At 42.9% G+C, this 20,559-nt stretch overlaps 2 protein-coding genes across 2 annotated transcripts in view; both read right to left on the bottom strand.

The window, feature by feature from the left end:
* The window catches only part of LOC306941219 (uncharacterized protein), a 165,351-nt gene extending 146,493 nt beyond the window's left edge, over positions 1 to 18,858 (bottom strand). The window contains exons 1-4 of the mRNA XM_079526539.1: positions 18,644 to 18,858; positions 18,047 to 18,162; positions 15,851 to 15,914; positions 13,449 to 13,580 (exon numbers count right to left, since the gene is read on the bottom strand). Of these exons, the coding sequence (XP_079382665.1) occupies positions 13,449 to 13,580; positions 15,851 to 15,914; positions 18,047 to 18,162; positions 18,644 to 18,701 (370 nt within the window). The 5' untranslated portion in view covers positions 18,702 to 18,858. The remainder of the gene's footprint in view (positions 1 to 13,448; positions 13,581 to 15,850; positions 15,915 to 18,046; positions 18,163 to 18,643) is intronic.
* LOC306940528 (uncharacterized protein) lies at positions 9,364 to 12,940 on the bottom strand (the record flags this gene model as incomplete). The annotated part of the gene is made up of 4 exons (XM_079525626.1): positions 9,364 to 9,559; positions 10,076 to 10,313; positions 11,476 to 11,593; positions 12,926 to 12,940. The coding sequence occupies 4 exons, from the start codon at positions 12,938 to 12,940 to the stop codon at positions 9,364 to 9,366; spliced, it is 567 nt and encodes a 188-aa protein (XP_079381752.1).
* Positions 18,859 to 20,559: the final 1,701 nt, after the last annotated feature.

Consider the following 20,559-nt stretch of genomic DNA (forward strand, 5'->3'; position numbering starts at 1 on the left):
CACACACACACACACACACACACACACACACACACACACACACACACACACACACACACACACACACACACACACACACACAATAAAACCATTTATTTTGTGAATAGGACCAGGAAACTGAGGAAATGTATTGTACTCACAATGTCCATTTCTCAAATTCTACTATAGTTACTTAGTTTATCTCGGTCATGCTCTCTCTCTCTCTCTCTCTCTCGCTCTCTCTCTCTCTCTCTCTCTCTCTCTCACACACACACACACACACACACACACACACACACACACACACACACACACACACACACACACACACACACACACACAGTCAGTCGTTATACTTACTTTGCAGAACAACAGCTGCAGCCTTCGAAACCTCTCTTATTTCTCTCAACACTGACATTATTGTGACAGGTGTCACTCAAAATGAGTCACTGACAGACAGACAGCTCGGTAAAATAATGTACGTGTGTCTGTTAAGTTTAACGCGTATCGCGTACCGACTTGCTAAGATATGTAGGAAAAAGAAACCGAAACGCTCTCTCAGGTCCAAACGTCCCAAGTCAATAGCAGACCTACAAGCTCACTGGTACGTCGTACGCAACGCCCAGTGAGCTTGTAGGAGCAGTATAGGAGTGGTCTGCTGCTCACAACCAACGCTCCCATTGGTCGTTTTCAGGATGATTGACGTGTCCCTCGCCCTATCCTGATCCACCACCAGCCGAGAGATAGGCTATGCCCCTTTAGTTAGCCTCGGTCCCAGCCTTACTCATCTGCCCTTTAGTAAACATGATTTAATTTATTTTATTTGAATTGATTCCAGGTACGACATCGTTTATTTTTTTGAGGGGCTTTTAGTGTGCGTGTAAACACGAACGTTATCCTAACACAAACATTAAATGCTATTGATAATGAAAAGGCAGATGCACATCATGCACACCTCAAAAGATGGTGCGTATAGGGTAATAGAGCATATTAAAAAGGTAAGTACATTTTATTTATAAAGCACCTTCAAGACAAAGTCACAAGGTGCTGAACAGTGTACACAGAACAATCAACAAGTTAAAAACAAACAGGAAAACATAGCACGATAAAGTAAAAAATACAATAAAGAATTTAACAAAACCAATAAACAAGGCAAAAACACAAAAACATAGGCATGTAAAATTGAGGCAAAATCACAAAACATAGGCATGTAAAAATGAGTCAGGACATGGGAAAAAAAATACGGAATAAATGTGTCTTTAGCATTCTCTTAAAGCAGTCTACTGACTGCGTTTTTTAACGGGAGGGGCAGGGCATTCCAAAGTGTAGGAGCAACCACTGCGAAAGCCCGGTCTCCTGTGTACCACGAATTTGCAAATACGGGCAGCAGGACGTTGTTTTGCTGAAAGCGAGCACTTCCAAACTCCAACACACTTTGACGTCCTAATAAATCAGATAGGACTTGTATTACTTAAAACCTTTGATTCTAACATGTAAACAAAATGAAATAAGAACGTTGCCTCTTATATCCATCGACTTATTTTGGTATTGCCATTAACACCTGAATGCAGCCTGACTACTGACCAGTAATGTAAACCAACCAGAATCTCAACTGAGAATACAGGTTCTGTTTCAAGCCATGCAGTTCAAACCTGTCACCCTGCACTGCAGAGCCACTATTACATAGACTTCATAGACAAGCACTTACCTGTTGTTGTTCTGTAGCTGCTGATGCCCTTTTAGGATGACCAGAATCAAATCCAAACTGTTAATTTGAGGGACAGAAGTATTTGTGTGGAACCGGGGGGCGGGGCGGCGTTAGCAACTTATTACTCAAATGCGTTGATGTCATATTCGACCATAGGCCTAATAATGCCTATCATTTTATTATTAAACCCCTCTGATCTCACATTTGGTTTTAAATGCAAATTGTGGTCATGGGTAGTATGGCTGACTTGGTACCGTAGCCTAGGGGATATTTCTCATGTTATTTTAACAGACTTAATAGTAGGCTATATTTTACAGGAAAGAGGCAATGAGAGCTTTACAACAGAAAGCCAACTATTAGGGGACTATCTATAGGGCATTTGAACACTGCTAGTCACAATGTGGGACATGGTCTCAATTTGTGGGACGCCTGAAAAAAAAGCAATGAGGGACTGTCCCACGCAAAGGGGGACATCTGGTCACCTTAGGTGTGACCAATATATGAAGGCATGTTCTATATGTAGCAGTAGCACAGTGGTTTGTTTTTTACTTATTTCAGTGACCCCCATAGTGTCCTGAGAGTGTACTGCGGGTCCATTTGTACCCTAAACGCAGATGTTGTAGATCGGCTGTTTTTGGTGAAGTGTTTTGGTAGAGTGGAAAAAAGGAGCAAACCAAGTGCAGAGCCAGAGGTCAGGTTTACCACATATTGAGTCTTTAAGTGGTTAAATGTCTGTGAAACATATAATGAAACCAGTGCAAAAGTTTAATCTGCAAGACAGTTGTAACTTGTATACAATAGTAGTGTAGTGGGAGTCTCTGCTTCTTCTCTAAGGGGTCCCTGCTTCATCTCTCTCAGCTAAGGGGTCCCTACTTCATCTCTCTCAGCTAAGGGGTCCCTGCTTCATCTCTCTCTCAGCTAAGGGGTGAGGGGTCCCTGTTTCATCTCTTTCTCAGCTAAGGGGTCCCTGCTTCATCTCTCTCTCAGCTAAGGGGTCCCTGCTTCATCTCTCTCTCAGCTAAGGGGTCCCTGCTTCATCTCTCTCAGCTAAGGGTTCCCTAGCTGCTTCATCTCTCTCAGCTAAGGGGTCCCTGTTTCATCTCTTTCTCAGCTAAGGGGTCCTTGCTTCATCTCTCTCTCAGCTAAGGGGTCCCTGCTTCATCTCTCTCTCAGCGAAGGGGTCCCTGCATGCTTCATCTCTCTCAGCTAAGGGTTCCCTAGCTGCTTCATCTCTCTCAGCTAAGGGGTCCCTGCTTCATCTCTCAGCTAACTGGGGTTAGTGGCCTGAAAAACGCTGAATACCCCTGAATATGGTTTGGGTGTGTTGCTGCTGCCATCTCCTGGTCAGAAGTGAGAACTGGGTTTCTAACAATTTCTTCAGTAGGTACTTCTTTGCTATTTGGTACCTATTTGGTATCACTTTTAGAATTTAAACATCTTTGTAGTCAACACACTACTTCCTGCTAATGAACAAAATGAAATACTACTACTACTACTACTACTACTACTACTACTACTACAACAACAACAACAACAACAACAACAACAACAACAACAACAACAACAACTACTACTACTACTACTACTACTACTACTACTACTACTACTACTACTACTACTACTACTACTACTACTACTACTACACCAATACATTCTAAAAGTGAGTGAGTCAATACATCATCATCTGATAGAGCTACTCGAGCCCACACTGTTTCTTCAGTAACAGTATTTTTGAGGGGTGACAGCCCCTCAAAATTTGTTCAATGTTTGTTTTAAACGCCATTGACAATGAAGGGAAAACTTACGTCATTTGTTCCTAACAAAAACATTAAATGGCATGCCATTAACAATAAAGAGAATTTAATGTTTGTGTTGGCACCGTTTGTTTTAAATCACCATTACATCACATTTTTCTAGTTATTGAGCCTCTCCTATGCCTGGCTTTGAGTGTTTGTGTAAACACAAACATTGAAGACAAAACTGTGTAAATACAAACATTGAAGACAAAAGTGAGGACGCAAATTGTGATTGGCCGGCATGATTGGGTGGGAGATGTGCCATTGGTTGAAAATTAGATGACGTATGATGACGAATGATGATAAGAGCGCCCCTCACTTTGATATTATTGAGGGGTGTTTAAGCCCCTCCAATGCATTTGGCGGCCAAGTCTGTTTGGTTAGAAATTAGAGCCTAATTATACATTTACCATCCTGTCTGTTTAGTGTGAATTATGTTGTAATTCTATGGACTTTTAAAGTCCATAGAATTACAACAAACATTAATAATGTTTGTTTATTATGGTAATATGTCATCTCGCTGATCTTGTAAGGCTCCACTCACACTGTCGAAACAGTGACAGGACACGTGTTCTGTCTCTGTTCTGGGGGGATTTCTTTCCCCCCAGAATCCTGGGCGCTACACTTCCTCTGCCAACTTGGGGTGCAGCGGACTGACCTCATGCTTCCTTCTATACATGAGGAGTCCAAGCTAGCTGCTTCTTTTCACCTGACAGGGGGAGTTTCCCCAGCCGGACTGGGGAAACTCCATACATCTGCTCCTCCATACACCATAGTCTAGATGGAACGGGGGGTTCACGCGCATAGGGTGGATTTTTTAACGCCACCTGTTTTTTCGGAATCCTTGAAGGGTCTATTTTAGGATTCTGCCAGGTAACAAGAAAGAATAATGACCCAAGGGGTTCATTTTTAACCCTTTCTTACACATAAATATGCAAATGAAGAGACAAGAGAAAACAGCATAACTATTGACATAAACAACCTACAGGGACAAATTAACACATGTTTCCATACAATTAGGACCCAAGGAATTAAAAAAAATGGTATTATGAAGATGCAAGCACATTGACTCTATTTCGGGGCAAAAACTGCACAAAAATAGCTGAAAATTTTCAGATCATAACTATATTTCTCTGTTTACTAAATTCTTAGGTGCATTTTTATGTTCCAACAGTTATCTTCTGAATCCTTGAAGGGTGTATTTTAAGATTCTGCCAGGTAACCGGCCAGAAAAATATCCCATGGGATTCATTTTTAACCCTTTCTTACAATTCAATTCAATTCATAGGGCTTTATTGGCACGAGAAAACATACGTTTACATTGCCAAAGCAGAAAGCACAATACAACAATACAGCAATACAATCAAAACAAAAGTGATGTACATTTGAAAGTCAGAATCTTCAATAGATCAATTTCTATGTACCAAGATCACTGGATGCAGGTATAGTGCAGGAATATACACAATGATTAGTCTTTAGGGTGGTTGTGTTCCGTTTGATATCCTCCTCCTCTCCTATCACAGCAACTCACAAATCTTGCTGCTGTGTTTGCACATTGTTGTACTTCGCCCAGCAGATATGGGAGTTTTTTGTCATTGGTCATGTTTTCAAAATCTCTGTGTGTGGTTGTAATCTGTGGGAAGTATGTGTCTCTGATGTCTTGGTACAATGGACAGATGGTTAGGAAGTGTAGCTCGGTTTCTACTTCATTTTGTGTGCATAGTCTGTCTTCTCTCAGGATACAGGTCTGCCTATGACGGCCTTTCTCGATCGCAAGACTGTGCTCACTGAGTCTGTACCTAGTTAAGATTTGTCTTTGTTTTGGGTCGGTCACGGTGCTCAGGTATTCTGCCACTGCGTATTTTCTGTTTAGAGCCAGATAGCATTCTAGTTTACTCTGCTTTTGTGTTGCTTCTTTCCAATGTGTCAGGTAGTTTTCCTTTTGCTGTTTTATAATTTGGTTTAGTCCAATGGGTTTTCTATCTCGTGGCTCTGTTTGTGTTTGTGCCCGGAGTTCCAGGGCCAGCTGGCTGAGGGGGCATCTCTCTAGAGTTTTGCTGTGTGTGAGTGCCTTGTGTGTGAGTCTTAGTTAGGTTCACTGTCAGGGCCCATGTCTGGGAGAATTTGTGTAGGAGATCAAGTTGCTGCTGTAGTCCTTCCTTGGTTGGAGACAGCAGCAGCAGGTCATCTGCGAAAAGTAAGCATTTGATTTCTGTGTTTGACTAAAATCATGATATTTCAAAAAAGATACAGCCGCCAAAACCATCAATTTTTCCTAAATACAATCCCACTAGATTCTAGAACAAACAAAAAACTATACCTACCTTGGCCTAAACATCAGCAGCACAGGGAACTACAACCAAGCTGTAAAGGACCTGAGAGACAAGGCAAGAAGGGCATTCTATGCTATCAAAAGAAACATCAAAATAGACATCCCAATTAAAACCTGGCTTAAAATACTGGACTCTGTGATAGAACCAATTTCCCTCTATGGTTGTGAGATCTGGGGACCATTAGTCCGAAAATGGAAAAAACAGAAAACAGCATAACTTTTGAAGGAAACAACCTACTGAGACATATTAACCAACTTTTCTATACAATTTTGACCCAAGGAATTCATTAAAGTGGTTATTATTAAGATTCAAGCATATCTTGACTCTATTGTAGGACAAAATCTGCAAAGATATTGCTGAAAACGTTCAGATCAGATCTACACTTCTCTTTTCACTAACTTATTGGAGTGGACTTTGACATAACCTGTTTTTTCTTAATCCTTGAAGGGTGTATTTTAAGATTCTGCCAGGTAACAGGCAAAAAAAGGTCCCATGGGGTTCATTTTTAACCCTTTGTTACACAATCCTACCCAAATTCGAAAATGGACAAATGGAGAAAACAGCATTTTTCTGTGGCGCATGTGGAACTCTTTGATAGCAAACAGCATGCTTCAGGGATCAACAGTATGATCACAGAACACCTAACAAGTGTCACAGTTCTTCATGATTGAAACTGCCCCTGAGATCGATTTGGTATGTGATAATCTGTGTTTTCAATCAGTATTTCTATTGTCCTGCCCATGCAATAGCCAATGGCTGCTGATGTGGGCATATAGCCAAACTATTTCAGTAGACTATTATGGTTGATTGTTTATTAATGAAGTCTAATAAATAAACATGTATTTAATATAAATGAATCAATTGAAATAAATATTGCGCCCATTTAAAGAACAACTCAGATTCAGAATCAGAACTCTTATGTTGTTATAAACAGAATAGGCTACTTCATAACAGTTACTGTAATAAATCCAGTGCAGTAGGTCTACCCCTTCCTTACTGACCACAGTGACCACCAAGTGACCCCAAAGCCAAATTAGCCATTGGGCCAGTGGGACCGGGGCCCAGGGGCCCTTGGCTGTTAGGGGCCCTTTGAGGAAACTGGACCGCGTGGTACTGGGTTTGAGGCCCTGATATTGGCCATTGATTTTGTTAAATTTAGGTCAAAAAGATGATAAAAACATAAAAACAATGTGGTATGGGGCCCCCAACACATTACCGGCTCAGGGGCCCTCATGGGGGTTAATCCGTCCCTGATCCATCCAGCTTCAACCGCTTATCCGTAGTCGGGGGGAAACAGCTCCACCAGAGAGCCCCATGACTTCCCTCTCCGGGGCAACATTAGTAACTTCCTCCTGGGGGATCCTGAGGCGTTCCAAAGCCAGTTAGTCGATATGATCCGATAACCCGATAACGGCGCTGCTTAGCCGTGTGGTCGTATAAGTGTTCCTTATTTCAAGATCTCAAAGGTGGCAACCCTAGTGTAAATACTAAATAGCAAAACCTGTGAGGTGAAAATATGACATTATTGTTGTTGGTTTTTTTCCTTCATCTTATTTAAGGTTTTATCATTTGTAATTTGTATTAAAGGGAAGAACAATAGAAATAGAACGAAAGAATAATAAAACAATTCAGATTTTTAAAATAATATGAGTGCAGTAAAATAAAATACGACATGCACATCACATAATTATGGGATGAAGCAGGTAAAATAGCAGCATATAAAGTCATACCTATTACACACGATTAAAAATAGCAGCAGATAATATTAGCAGCATAGCCTATAGACGCCTTAACAGATGACGTCACACTGATAAGAAACAGCATGCGCGCGCATAAAGGCAGCAGAAGAACCCTTCCTCTCATAAGATGCAATGGAAAAGTTCTAACTGCACTCACGTACCCCATCAAACTTTCAGATGCTGTTTTTCTCCCAGTGTGGAGGAAGAATGATTAGGATTTTTATTGTAATCTCTCGACCTTGAAATATATAATCCTTGGTTTCTGTTGTGTTGTGTTGTGTTGTGTTGTGTTGTGTTGTGTTGTGTTTTGTTGTGTTGTGAACAATAATAGCAATTCAAAACAGTTGTCCTCAAAACCACACCTCCAGTCGCTGTCATAAGAACGGGAGGTGCGCTCTAGCCTGGCTAATAAGCCAGACTCAAGGCAATTTTTTTTCGCCTACGGCTGATTCGGTCTGGCTTATTAGCCAGGCTAGGTGCGTTCATGATCACGGAAGCAGAGCCTGTTTGTGCACGGCTGCACGCGCACCTGCAGTCCATCAAGTATAATGTATGCTTCGTCCCGCGATGGTGTCGCGCACGCAGACCTCTACGCTCACAACAGTCGCATCTGCGATGCGATGTGAGCTTGTATATCAGCTGTTCTCTGTGTGCAATACTGTTGGGCTTTGAAGTATAAATGTCTCCTAGGGTGCACCTCACTGGCCAACTCACAAGAGGAGGTTGAATGGACTGAAACCAGCGCTCCCCAAAACAACAGGTTTCTGTTGGGAATTGATTACACGAAACAGTCACCCGTGTGCCCAGTCCAAATGTTTGTAAACAAATAATTGGTCTATAGCATCAAAGCAATGACATTCTTTTTTTGTGAACCATTATGTCAAGCACCCGATAATGCGGTTTTGTTTTATTTCATTTTAAACATAGTGATTTAGAGGTGGGGGCATAACCATTGTTATTTACATGCTGTGCATTTACAGCATTAACAAACACAAATCCTATATGAAGTTTATTTGACTGGAGTCCCTCAGGTATATTCACCAAATATAGCTTATCTACAAGCTCACAAGGCATCGCAATGCACCCTGTTGTGAGCTTGTAGATCTATTTTTTGGCAAATGTTTGCCCCAAGAACAGGAAAGCTATGGTTCAAGTGGTTCATTTCGATGACACGTTGACGAGAGGTTTGGGTAGTATAACTTCATTAGACAATATGCTTTATTGTCAGTGTTTATTCACATCAGTGTGCAGTTACAGCATTGATCAACAGTGTGTCTCCTGTCCAACAGTGTGGCGCTTCAGATGATACCCCCTATAGAAACAGACAAATTCAAGCTCTTACATTATTGTTTTCGAGTAAGTTGTAAAACGGTCCTACTGACATACATATATTTATTCCCCTCTACGTTTTATCCGAGCCCTGCTCAAATGTACTCGATTACATCCATGAGGAAATGATACGCAATGGAATTTGTTGTGGCCATTTTGTTGGTTCCAAACATTTCTACCTTAGCCAACACACCCACTGATGCACTCAGGGATTATGGATGTACACAGACATAAGAAACAGATTGTCCACAGGTTCAATATGTCATTTTGGTTTGTATTTACTTTTCAAAGGGGGCAGTGAATGATACTTTAAAGTCACGTCTTCTCTTCCTCTCTGTGCTGTCTTTCTCTCTGTCTCTCTGTCCCAACATTTGTCCACCTGGTGGACAAATGGTTCCCCCCCTGCGGGCCTCGAGGCAGCTGCATCGGCTTCTACTATATCTCCGCGCCTGGCTGGTGCCAAAGTCACTTTACATTTGTTAAGGCTCTGGGCTATTACATCCAGCATGCGGGTGCGGTGGGGGATGGGGGGGGGGCATGCTCTTGCTGGGGGGATGGGGGGGGGGGCGTGCGGGGGGGATGGGGGGGAGCATGCGGGTGCGGGGGGGGATGGGGAGGGGATGTAGCTGGTGGTCTCTAGGTCGGCTGCAGCCGGCTTGTTGGGGATTGAAGACCCTGTAGGGTACAACAAAATAACAAAGGAAGATTCAATAAAAATAAATAAAAAAAGTGTACAGATTACAGAAAGTGTTAAAGTGATTTTTATGTGGCCACACCTACCAGTTAATTACGTATACCTGGTTTTTACCTTAGCACCCCCCACCTGAACTCGCCCACAGCTGTTGTTGTATTATAATGGGGGAGGGGTTAGGGGAGGCGAGGATTTGAGTGTGTCACTAAAGCGGTGTATTTTTGATTGGGCCTTTTGACTCAAAGGCTTTCAGCTTTCAAGAAGAATCCAAAAATACACAGAGAAGACATATTTGAATATTCTAGCCACACCCGGACATCTATTAGAGTAATGTTAACTCCATAGACACATACAAAACAGAAACATTTAAAAAAGAAAAAAAAGAAGAAGCTCCTGAGTTTATCATTTACCACCAGCAAACCATCTGAAAACACCACCGCCGCCGCCACCACCTTTGGTTTTACCAGAGCTACCTCCACCATAGCTAACATAATACATACTGGGCAGCAGCAGCAGTAGCAGTAACGGGGCTCACAACACTGCTGTGCTTCAGCAACGCGCCGCGCAGCTGTGCCACCGCCTGCTCGTTAAACACGCACGGCAGCAGGCCGAGCTCGGTCTCGTGGTAGAGCACGTTGACAAAGTCCCAGCCACGGTCGCTGTCCAGCGACCTCACGATGTGCGGGTAATTGACGTCGTGCGTGTGATGCATCACTACCAGGATGACAGCCGCCCCTCCTGAGAAGACGAGAGAGAGAGAGAGAGAGAGAGAGAGAGAGAGAGAGAGAGAGAGAGAGAGAGAGAGAGAGACACACACCATGACCGAGATAAACTAAGTAACTATAGTAGAATTTGAGTACATAGGGCTGTCACAATTATGACATTTTACATGATGATAAATTGTCAAACAAATAATTGCGATTAACGATTTAATTCTGTTTTTGAACACTAAAGCCCTAACCTAACCACACAAGGGTCACCGTGCAACTCCTTGGGTCCAAACGGTTGCAAGGGGTTGCATGGTGACACTTTGGTGCGGTTTGGGCCATTGAATTCCATGTGTTGAATCACTTGGGACAACGTGGGACGACGTGCGTCAACGTGCAACAGGACATATCACACCGCAGGGACAACGCTAAAACCGTCTCAACCGTTTGGTGTGGTTAGGGCTTAAGACAAAATGTTAATGGTAAAACATAGCCTAGTCACAGAAAAATCTGGCAACACTAGATTAGCTGCAGTAGTGTACTAGGGCAGAGGTGAACAGATAATGAATTGAAGCAGCACAGAGCACACAAAGAAAAACGACCCACTGGTGTGGTTTGGGCTTTAGGTTATGCCGGGTTTTTATGTGATGTCTGTAATTCCATTCCACTCGCTCTCTAGGAATGCATTTATTGTATGGATGGAACAAAACACTAACCTTTCTGTATCTTTTTTTTAAATTGTTTTGCCATCAAGTTGTGGAATATGCACAAAGAATTACAGATACAGAGTCAATGCAAGTACTTGTTCTTTTACAACCCTAACCTCAGTAACTACTGTATGCCTCCACCTAACCTTAACCATAACCTCAGTAAAACTATGCCTAACCTTAACCTTAACCTGAGTAAAACTTTGCCTGCCAGGAAGCCAATCAGGTAGGGTGGGTCTTCTTATAACCTTGGTGGAATCCATAATTTTGCATCCATGAAGCCAATGGGTTGAGTTTCTGGACTCATGAATTCATACACACATGCTTATGTGATAACGAGATATGTTGAATTAAATCTGAATCTCGCTGTGCAGGAGGAGAATGCAACAGACAGATGGCGAGTGAAATTCAATAATTCCGTAAAACTAATTGGACGGATTAAAAATAAATAAAACAAAACTGAAAACAAAGCGTATATGCTATTACCTGGGACGACGTCTTTAATTGCAGCCTCAAGGTCTGTCATGTGGCGCGTCTTCACCGGGCAGAAGACGATGAGGACCTCCGGGCCTCTGTCGGTCTTGGCTAGGTGAAGTCCACCCAGCTGCCACACGCGTTCCAACAGAGTGGTGTGACAGTCTAAGGTTTCACCTGTTAGCATCACTTTGAGCCTCACCGCGACGCTTCCTGAAAATGGAACACTGTTTCAGGGAGACACATTTGGAGGTAGTACCAAACCTACCATATATCATCGCTGTCAAGCAGACATTTCTTAACTCTGTATTCAAACTTTTAATTTTTTCGCAAATTTAGGCCCTTCTTGATCACACTACACGTCACACAAAAGCATCAAAAGTAGGAGATCGGCAAGCTCGAAAACGTGGCGCGAAGCGACGCGTGTTGAGCGTGTACATCTACTTTAAAACTCCTACAGTGTGTAGGGGCCATTCATTGCAAATGACCTTACCTTGACCGTGGAACTGACGCTCGACCGGGCACACAAATCAACACTCAAACTTGCGGGTCGGGATGACAAAAGTAATGTAACATTTCGTTGCATAAATGGGTGAAATTCTAAAGGCAAAATTACATTCAATCATACTAAAATATCGATATCAATTAATGATGCTAACCTTTCAAATAGAAAATAAGACTTTTGCTTCATGAATAAAAGTCTTCAAAATAACATGACATAGTCACATCAAATTCTGACCCCAATCGACCAAACGTTTATGGGCCGGGCCCAAAATTTATAAGAAATACATTTCAACTGCTCCTAGCTATCAACACTATCATTACACCGATCAAGAAAAAAATATAATGCAAAAAAAAAGAATTGCCTAATCATTTGCCTCCAAAATCCTAGCTTTGGTGAGGAGGGTAATTTGCCCGTGGGAGTCACAGATCAAACACACTGACCAGACCTTAGGCCTCCTGCACTCCCAGAAGTTTACAGTAACTCTATGAGTGTACTGTACAAACACTGGGCAGAGAGAGACCCATCTTTGGGTCGCAGACCAATTGTTATGGAAGTAAATATCAGGGGTTTATTTTCCTTTTCCTACATTGAAAAATATATATGTTACAGTACAATTCAAAAAACAGTCAGATAACCTCAGTAAAACTAACTATGCCTATCCCTAGCCTTAACCTCAGTAAAATTATATGCCTGCCACGAAGCTAATCAAACACCGGTAGGGTGACTCTATGGTGTTTTGTACTTGTACTGTAGTCTGTAGATCTGCTACTGTTGCTATTTTTGAATTTGAATCCTGAAAAGTAACAGTTTTGGAGGTTTTGAGATTTTCCACCCGACAGAGACGATTTACAGTAGGCCTAATACGTCGGCTTCAAGTTTATAAAACCGAGTTTATCCTGGTAAAAACCCCACATGCAGAATGTTTTTTCTTTCTTTTTTAATTGGAAATGACCTTACCTTGACCGTGGTCATCAGTTTGGCCGTAGGAGTGGCGCTCGACCGGGGCACAATCAACACTCAAACTTGCTGGTTGAGCTGACAAAAGTAATGTAACATTTTTTAGTTTGCATAAATGGGTACAATTCTAAAGGCAAAATTGCATTCAATCCTACTAAAATATCAATCTCACTTAATGATGCTAACCTTTCAAAGTACATATAATGTTGCTTCACGACTAAGTCTTCAAAATAACATAATAATTTGTTTGCATAAATGGGTGAAATTGTCCTCCTGTCTCAAATCCGGAAGCAGAATTACATTCAATCCTACTAAAATATCAACCATACTTAATTATGCTAACCTGGCCCGGATGGCTAGGGTAGCAGTCCGGGCACCTAGGCTGCTGCCTGACAGTGTGTCGCAGGTTTGAATCCTGACGACCTTTGCCACATCTCTCTCTCCCCATTTCCTGTCAGCAAGAAGCCTACTGTCCTATCAATAAATCCCCCAAATAAATTGTAAAAAATGAAAAGATCCTAACGTTTCTGTTGCTTTTTGTCGTACTCCTCCTCAATGTGCGCTTTGAGGAAGGAGTTGACACTTTCCACTTTGGTTTCCATGTCCCTCAAGATATCCAGGTAGTCATCCAAGAAGCAATTCTTAGTGAGGGCCACTGGAGAGGAGCAGAGAGAGAGAGACAGAAAAATAGAACATGACAGTTCAGCCAAATAACTCAGTAGTGTAGTGTAGTCTACGGTTATATGCTACAGTATATGTAGCATGCCGTGCCAACGTTTTTGTGGAAAAATAGCGTATACCGCCTGCAAATCATTTCAACCATTGCCTACGTGTGAGCGTATATAGCCTATGCGTGCACATGCCGCACAGGGTATAATTAATAATGGAATTCCGTCTGAGAAAAACTAGGTTACAGCACTGAGATAACTCGAGATAGATTGAAAACAAATACATTGTAAATAAATACATGTGTGAAGATAATATTTGATCTCAGCATTCATGGCTTGTCTACCGTATACTCCAAAAATTAAAGCAATCGTTCAAGTGGCAGGGAGAGAAATACCCCCCCCCCCCCCCCCACTCTTCATTGCTGGTGCTGGGAGCAAACAGAATGATGCATACATACAGCCTTCAGTGACACTGAACAGTGAGTGTACTGTGAATAGGACACCAAATTTGTCACATAATTGATTAAAGGAAAATAAAATCTCACAACTGAAACGTTTTGAATAATTTTGAAACAGACTGAAAGGGCCAGCACACGCACGCACGCACGCACGCACGCACGCACGCACGCACGCACGCACGCACGCACGCACGCGCACACACACACACACACACACACACACACACACACACACACACACACACACACACACACAGGTTCTACATGTTCTACATACTGCACACACACACACATTCTACATACAGGTTCTACATGTTCTACATACTGCACATTTCAAATAGAAGGCAATATGCACGACTCCATCTCGTCTCACTCACTTTAATCATTTTACCGGGTGCACGGTCAGACACGACATTTTACACAGAGAAGAAATCCAGCACTCACGGCAATAGCTTTTAAGGCACTTGATGATACAATACTTGGTTGATACAACGCTGACGAAGGCTTCGGCCGCAACTCGTTCGTTGTGTGCTGCTTGTCTGCAGCATGCCATTATACCTAACCTACCTATGGTTAAATAAATAAGTGCCTTAAAAGCTATTGCCGTGAGTGCTGGATTTCTTCTCTGTGTAAACCACATACTGCACACACACACACATTCTACATACAGGTTCTACAATGTAGAACCTGTACATCTACATGTTCTACATACTGCCAGACCGGGTGAAAATGCAGATGGATGCAAGTCTAACCCCTTCAAATGCTCAAAATCTTAAAATGATAACTGAAAATAGCCTATCTACGAGCTCTCAATTGAGATCTCATTGAGCAACATGCTTCCATAGAAGACATGCGAAGACATGGAAACTTCCATGGAATCCAAATTACTTGAAAATGAGGGCCTGCCGCTCAACTGTCATCTGAGTTGAAATAAAAGGTAAAATTAAATGAAATTGTTGAAATTAAGTCGTAGCCACTGAGAACTTTAATCTGTGTGGTCAGCTGGCTTGCTCCTGTGAGCTGTGCGTGCCGCCAGTAAAGAAAAACGTTTTTGACTGACTATCGATCTATATCGATCTGGAGAGGGAAGTCTGGAGCACTCTGGTGGAGCTGTTGCCCCCGCGACCCGACTACGGATAAGCGGTTGAAGATGGATGGATGGATGGATATCGATCTATAGGTGTATTGCAATGCTCAGTGAGATATGGATTTAAAGAGGCGGCAGTGGCTCAGGGTTAGAGTTGCCGGTTGAGAACCGGAAGGTTCCCAGCAAGACTCTGAACCCCTAATTGCTCGCAATGAACAAGTTGGTTGCATGGTTTCCTCTGCCATCGGTGTATGAATGTGTGGGTGAATGTAATGCACATCTATGTAAAGCGCCTTGGATAAAGGTGCTATATAAATGCACCATTTACAGAGAACAACAGCCAAGTCCCATAATATTGGCAGAGGAAACCATGCAAGGCACCAACCTGCTCATCGGGAGCAATTAGGGATTCACTAACTCTGGGGGAGTTAACTCAACCCCTGAACCACTGCCGCCACACGTGAGCGTGTATATCGGCTATTTTCCACAACAAAATGTAACTCCTCGGCCTGAAAAGTTTGATAACCACTGATTCACAGAATTAAACCACAAAGCAACCCAAAAAAGGAGAGGTGGATATTATTGAGAGTTTGAGATTAGTAAGTAAAGTATAGAAAACAGCACAATTCATGATCTCTGCTCTTAGGAAATACACACATAGTCTATGAGTGTAATAGCTGCTTAATGAAAGTTATACTGTATTAGACGTTACCTTTAGCACAATCATCTGGGATGAAATCCAACTCCCTTAAGGCAGCGTTTATTGGCTTCACATTCTACAATAGAACACAAAACAGAACACGCACATAAATGTACAGAAATGCAGTTTTGCACACACGTGACTCCATCATCGGTGCTACCCGTAGTAGCACTTACTGTAGCACTTGCCCTCGACCACCTTACAGGCGTATGCAAAGGATAAACTTTTTTTTTAAGCATTTTATGTAGACAGCACTCTATAGTGTATACACATAGTTTCATTATAGATATTCGACGATGTTAGACGGATGTTATAGGTTCTTAGCTTACGTATCTATGATTCTTGATAACTATTTTCTATGTATTACCATGTGTTGTTCTTGCTTACTGTAAATCGCTCTGGATTAAGAGCGTCTGCTAAATGCCCAAATTGTAAATTGTCACAGTACAGTCACAGGTGCCAGTCAGACCGCATTCTGCAGCTGGCATCTGAACGTTCCAGGTGGAAACCATTCCAATGGTCTATCTATTCGTATTGGCATCGTCCAGTCATACTGCTGGACCTATCTCATATATATATATATATCTGTATATATATATACAGATATATTTCTGTGAACGGAAATGTAGGGATAGGGTTAGTAATGGGGCGAGTCGTACCAAAGTGACGTCGGAATAATGACGCTCGCTGACCCCACACAGACAGGGGACAGACCTGTATGAGGTCATAGAGAGGGGACACAGACCTGTATGAGGTCATAGAGAGGGGACACAGACCTGTATGAGGTCATAGAGAGGGGACACAGACCTGTATGAGGTCATAGAGAGGGGACACAGACGAATGACTGGACGATGCCAATACGAATAGATAGACCATTGGAATGGTTTCCACCTGGAACGTTCAGATGCCAGCTGCAGAATGCGGTCTGACTGGCACCTGTGACTGTACTGTGACAATTTACAATTTGGGCATTTAGCAGACGCTCTTAATCCAGAGCGATTTACAGTAAGCAAGAACAACACATGGTAATACATAGAAAATAGTTATCAAGAATCATAGATACGTAAGCTAAGAACCTATAACATCCGTCTAACAGTCGAATATCTATAATGAAACTATGTGTATACACGCAAAATGCACGCACGCACACACACACACACACAAACACACACACACACACACACACAATAAAACAACCATTTATCTTGTGAATAGGACCAGGAAACTGAGGAAATGTATTGTACTCACAATGTCCATTTCTCAAATTCTACTATAGTTACTTAGTTTATCTCGGTCATGCTCTCTCTCTCTCTCTCTCTCTCACACACACACACACACACACACACACACACACACACACACACACACACACACACACACACACACACACACACACACACACACACACACACACACACACACACACACACACACCAAATTTGATGTCCAAAATGCGGAAGTGCAAACGGGCGCTCAATGTTAAAGCCCAGCTGCACAGGGTTTCCTCGTCATAACTCCACGGGTCCGCCTGCAGTCCCGGTTCTTACCACTAGGGCCTCAACGTTGGAGAGCTTCATTGGGGGCTTGGTTCACACGGGCAGATGAAACGATGCAGTCTACCATTCATTGTCAATGGAAGCCAGCGACATGACGTTGCATAGACCAAATGATGCATGTAGCTGCTCCAAATCAACTCACAGCGTTTTTGCATAATTTCATCTGTCCGTCTGAACACACCAATAGAGAGGGGACACGAGACCATATAATATAGAAAAATAGATGTCTCATTGGCCGCTGCAGTTCGTTGGAGCCAGTGCCGTCGCTACCTATACGCGCAATACGCACTGCGAGTAGGGAAACACGCCGAGGGGGGCAGCAAAATGTGCCAAAAAGTGCCAAGCCGACCCTCAAAATAACAAATTTCTCCGCGGCTCTGTCGCCTAATAAAGAGCGGCCGTGTGTGCGTTTCCGGGACTTACAGACCCGTGCTCTGTGACGCACACTCATGCTTCTGCAGGGTTTCGCAAGGAATCTCGGCAAAGTTTTGCCCTCCCTTGAGCACATACGCTCCAGAGCCGGAAAGGGCGTCTACGTTTATATGTCTGTGCACAAGACAGACCCATATGATGTCATAGAGATGGGACAGACCTGTATGAGGTTATAGAGATGGGACAGACCTGTATGAGGTCATAGAGAGGGGACACAGACCTGTATGATGTCACAGATTTTCTTCCTCAGTCGGATATTCTGTGGTCCAGGAATCAACTCGTGCAGGTCCTGTCTGGTCACCGACCTGATGTCAGTGTCACTGACGAAACCTGCCACTAACACACAGACGCACAGCCACGCAAAATGCACGCGCGCACACACACACACACACACACACACACACACACACACACACACACACACACACACACACACACACACACACACACACACACACAATAAAACAACCATTTATCTTGTGAATAGGACCAGGAAACTGAGGAAATGTATTGTACTCACAATGTCCATTTCTCAAATTCTACTATAGTTACTTAGTTTATCTCGGTCATTCTCTCTCTCTCTCTTTCTCTCTCTCTCACACACACACACACACACACACACACACACACACACACACACACACACACACACACACACACACACACACAGTTGCCCTCAACATCATGACATGTGTCAGCTCGACTGTCAGGTGACCGTGACAGCAATTCATAAAATGTATAAAGTTTTCAAAGATCATAAAAGTGAATGCAAGCCACGTATTTAATACTTCCACCGTCAGTCAGTCGTTATACTTACATTGCAGAGCAACAGCGGCATCCAGCGAAACCTTTGTTATCTCTCTCAACACTGGCATTATTGTGACAGGTGCCACTCAAAATGAGTCACTGACAGACAGACAGCTCGGTAAAATAATGTGTGTCTGTTAAGCGTATCGCGTACCGACTTGCTAAGATATGTAGGAAAAAGAAACCGACACTGACCGAATCGCTCTCTCAGGTCCAAACGTCCCAAGTCAATAGCAGACCTACAAGCTCACTGGTACGTCGTACGCGACGCCCAGTGAGCTTGTAGGAGCAGTATAGGAGTGGCCTGCTGCTCTCAACCAACGCTCCCATTGGTCGTTTTCAGGATGATTGACGTCTCCCTCGCCCTATCCTGATCCACCACCAGCCGAGAGATAGGCTATGCCCCTTTAGTTAGCCTCGGTCCCAGCCTTACTGATCTGCCCTTTAGTAAACATGATTTAATTTATTTTATTTGAATTGATTACAGGTATGACATAGCGGGGTAGCAACTTATTACTTAAAACCTTATGTTTAAATAAGAAGGTTGCCTCTTATATCCAAAAGTGATGCAAATTCTGGCATATTTTCATATAATGCTCAGATTAGGAGCCCAAATTTGGAGCTCTGGCTCATGGACTTCCGACTTATTTTGGTATTGCCATTAACACCTGAATGCAGCCTGACTACTGACCAGTAATGTAAACCAACCAGAATCTCAACTGAGAATAGCCTACAGGTTCTGTTTCAAGCCATGCAGTTCAAACCTGTCACCCTGCACTGCAGAGCCACTATTACATAGACTTCATAGACAAGCACTTACCTGTTGTTGTTCTGTAGCTGCTGATGCCCTTGTAGGATGACCAGAATCAAATCCAAACTGTTAATTTGAGGGACAGAAGTATTTGTGTGGAACCGGGGGGGCGGGGCGGCGTTAGCAACTTATTACTCAAATGCGTTGATGTCATGTTGTAGATCGGCTGTTTTCGATGAAGTGTTTTGGTACAGCGGAAAAAAGGAGCAAACCAAGTGCAGAGCCAGAGGTCAGGTTTAGTCTTTAAGTGGTTAAATGTCTGTGAAATCTATAATGAAACCAGTGCAAAAGTTTAATCTGCAAGACAGTTGTAACTTGTATACAATAGTAGTGTAGTGGGAGTCTCCGCTTCTTCTCTAAGGGGTCCCTGCTTCATCTCTTTCTCAGCTAAGGGGTCCCTGCTTCATCTCTCTCTTAGCTAAGGGGTCCCTGCTTCATCTCTTTCTCAGCTAAGGGGTCCCTGCTTCATCTCTCTCTTAGCTAAGGGGTCCCTGCTTCATCTCTTTCTCAGCTAAGGGGTCCCTGCTTCATCTTTCTCAGCTAAGGGGTCCCTGCTTCACATCTTTCTCAGTTAAGGGGTCCCTGCTTCATCTCTCTCTCAGCTAAGGGGTCCCTGCTTCACCTCTCTCTCTCAGCTAAGGGGTCCCTGCTTCATCTCTCTCAGCTAAGGGGTCCCTAGCTGCTTCATCTCTCTCAGCTAAGGGGTCCCTGCTTCATCTCTCAGCTAACATTTTTCTAGTTATTGAGCCCCTCCTATGCCTGGCTTTGAGTGTTTGTGTAAACACAAACATTGAAGACAAAACTGTGTAAATACAAACATTGAAGACAAAAGTGAGGACGCAAATTGTGATTGGCCGACATGATTGGGTGGGAGATGTGCCATTGGTTGAAAATTAGATGATGTATGATGACGTATGATGATAAGAGCGCCCCTCACTTTGATATTATTGAGGGGTGTTTAATAGCCCCTCCAATGCATTTGGCGGCCAAGTCTGTTTGGTTAGAAATTAGAGCCTAATTATACATTTACCATCCTGTCTGTTTAGTGTGAATTATGTATTGTAATTCTATGGACTTTTAAAGTCCATAGAATTACAACAAACATTAATAATGTT

Source organism: Electrona antarctica, assembly GCF_951216825.1.
Source record: "Electrona antarctica genome assembly, chromosome: 17".
NCBI lineage: Eukaryota > Metazoa > Chordata > Actinopteri > Myctophiformes > Myctophidae > Electrona > Electrona antarctica.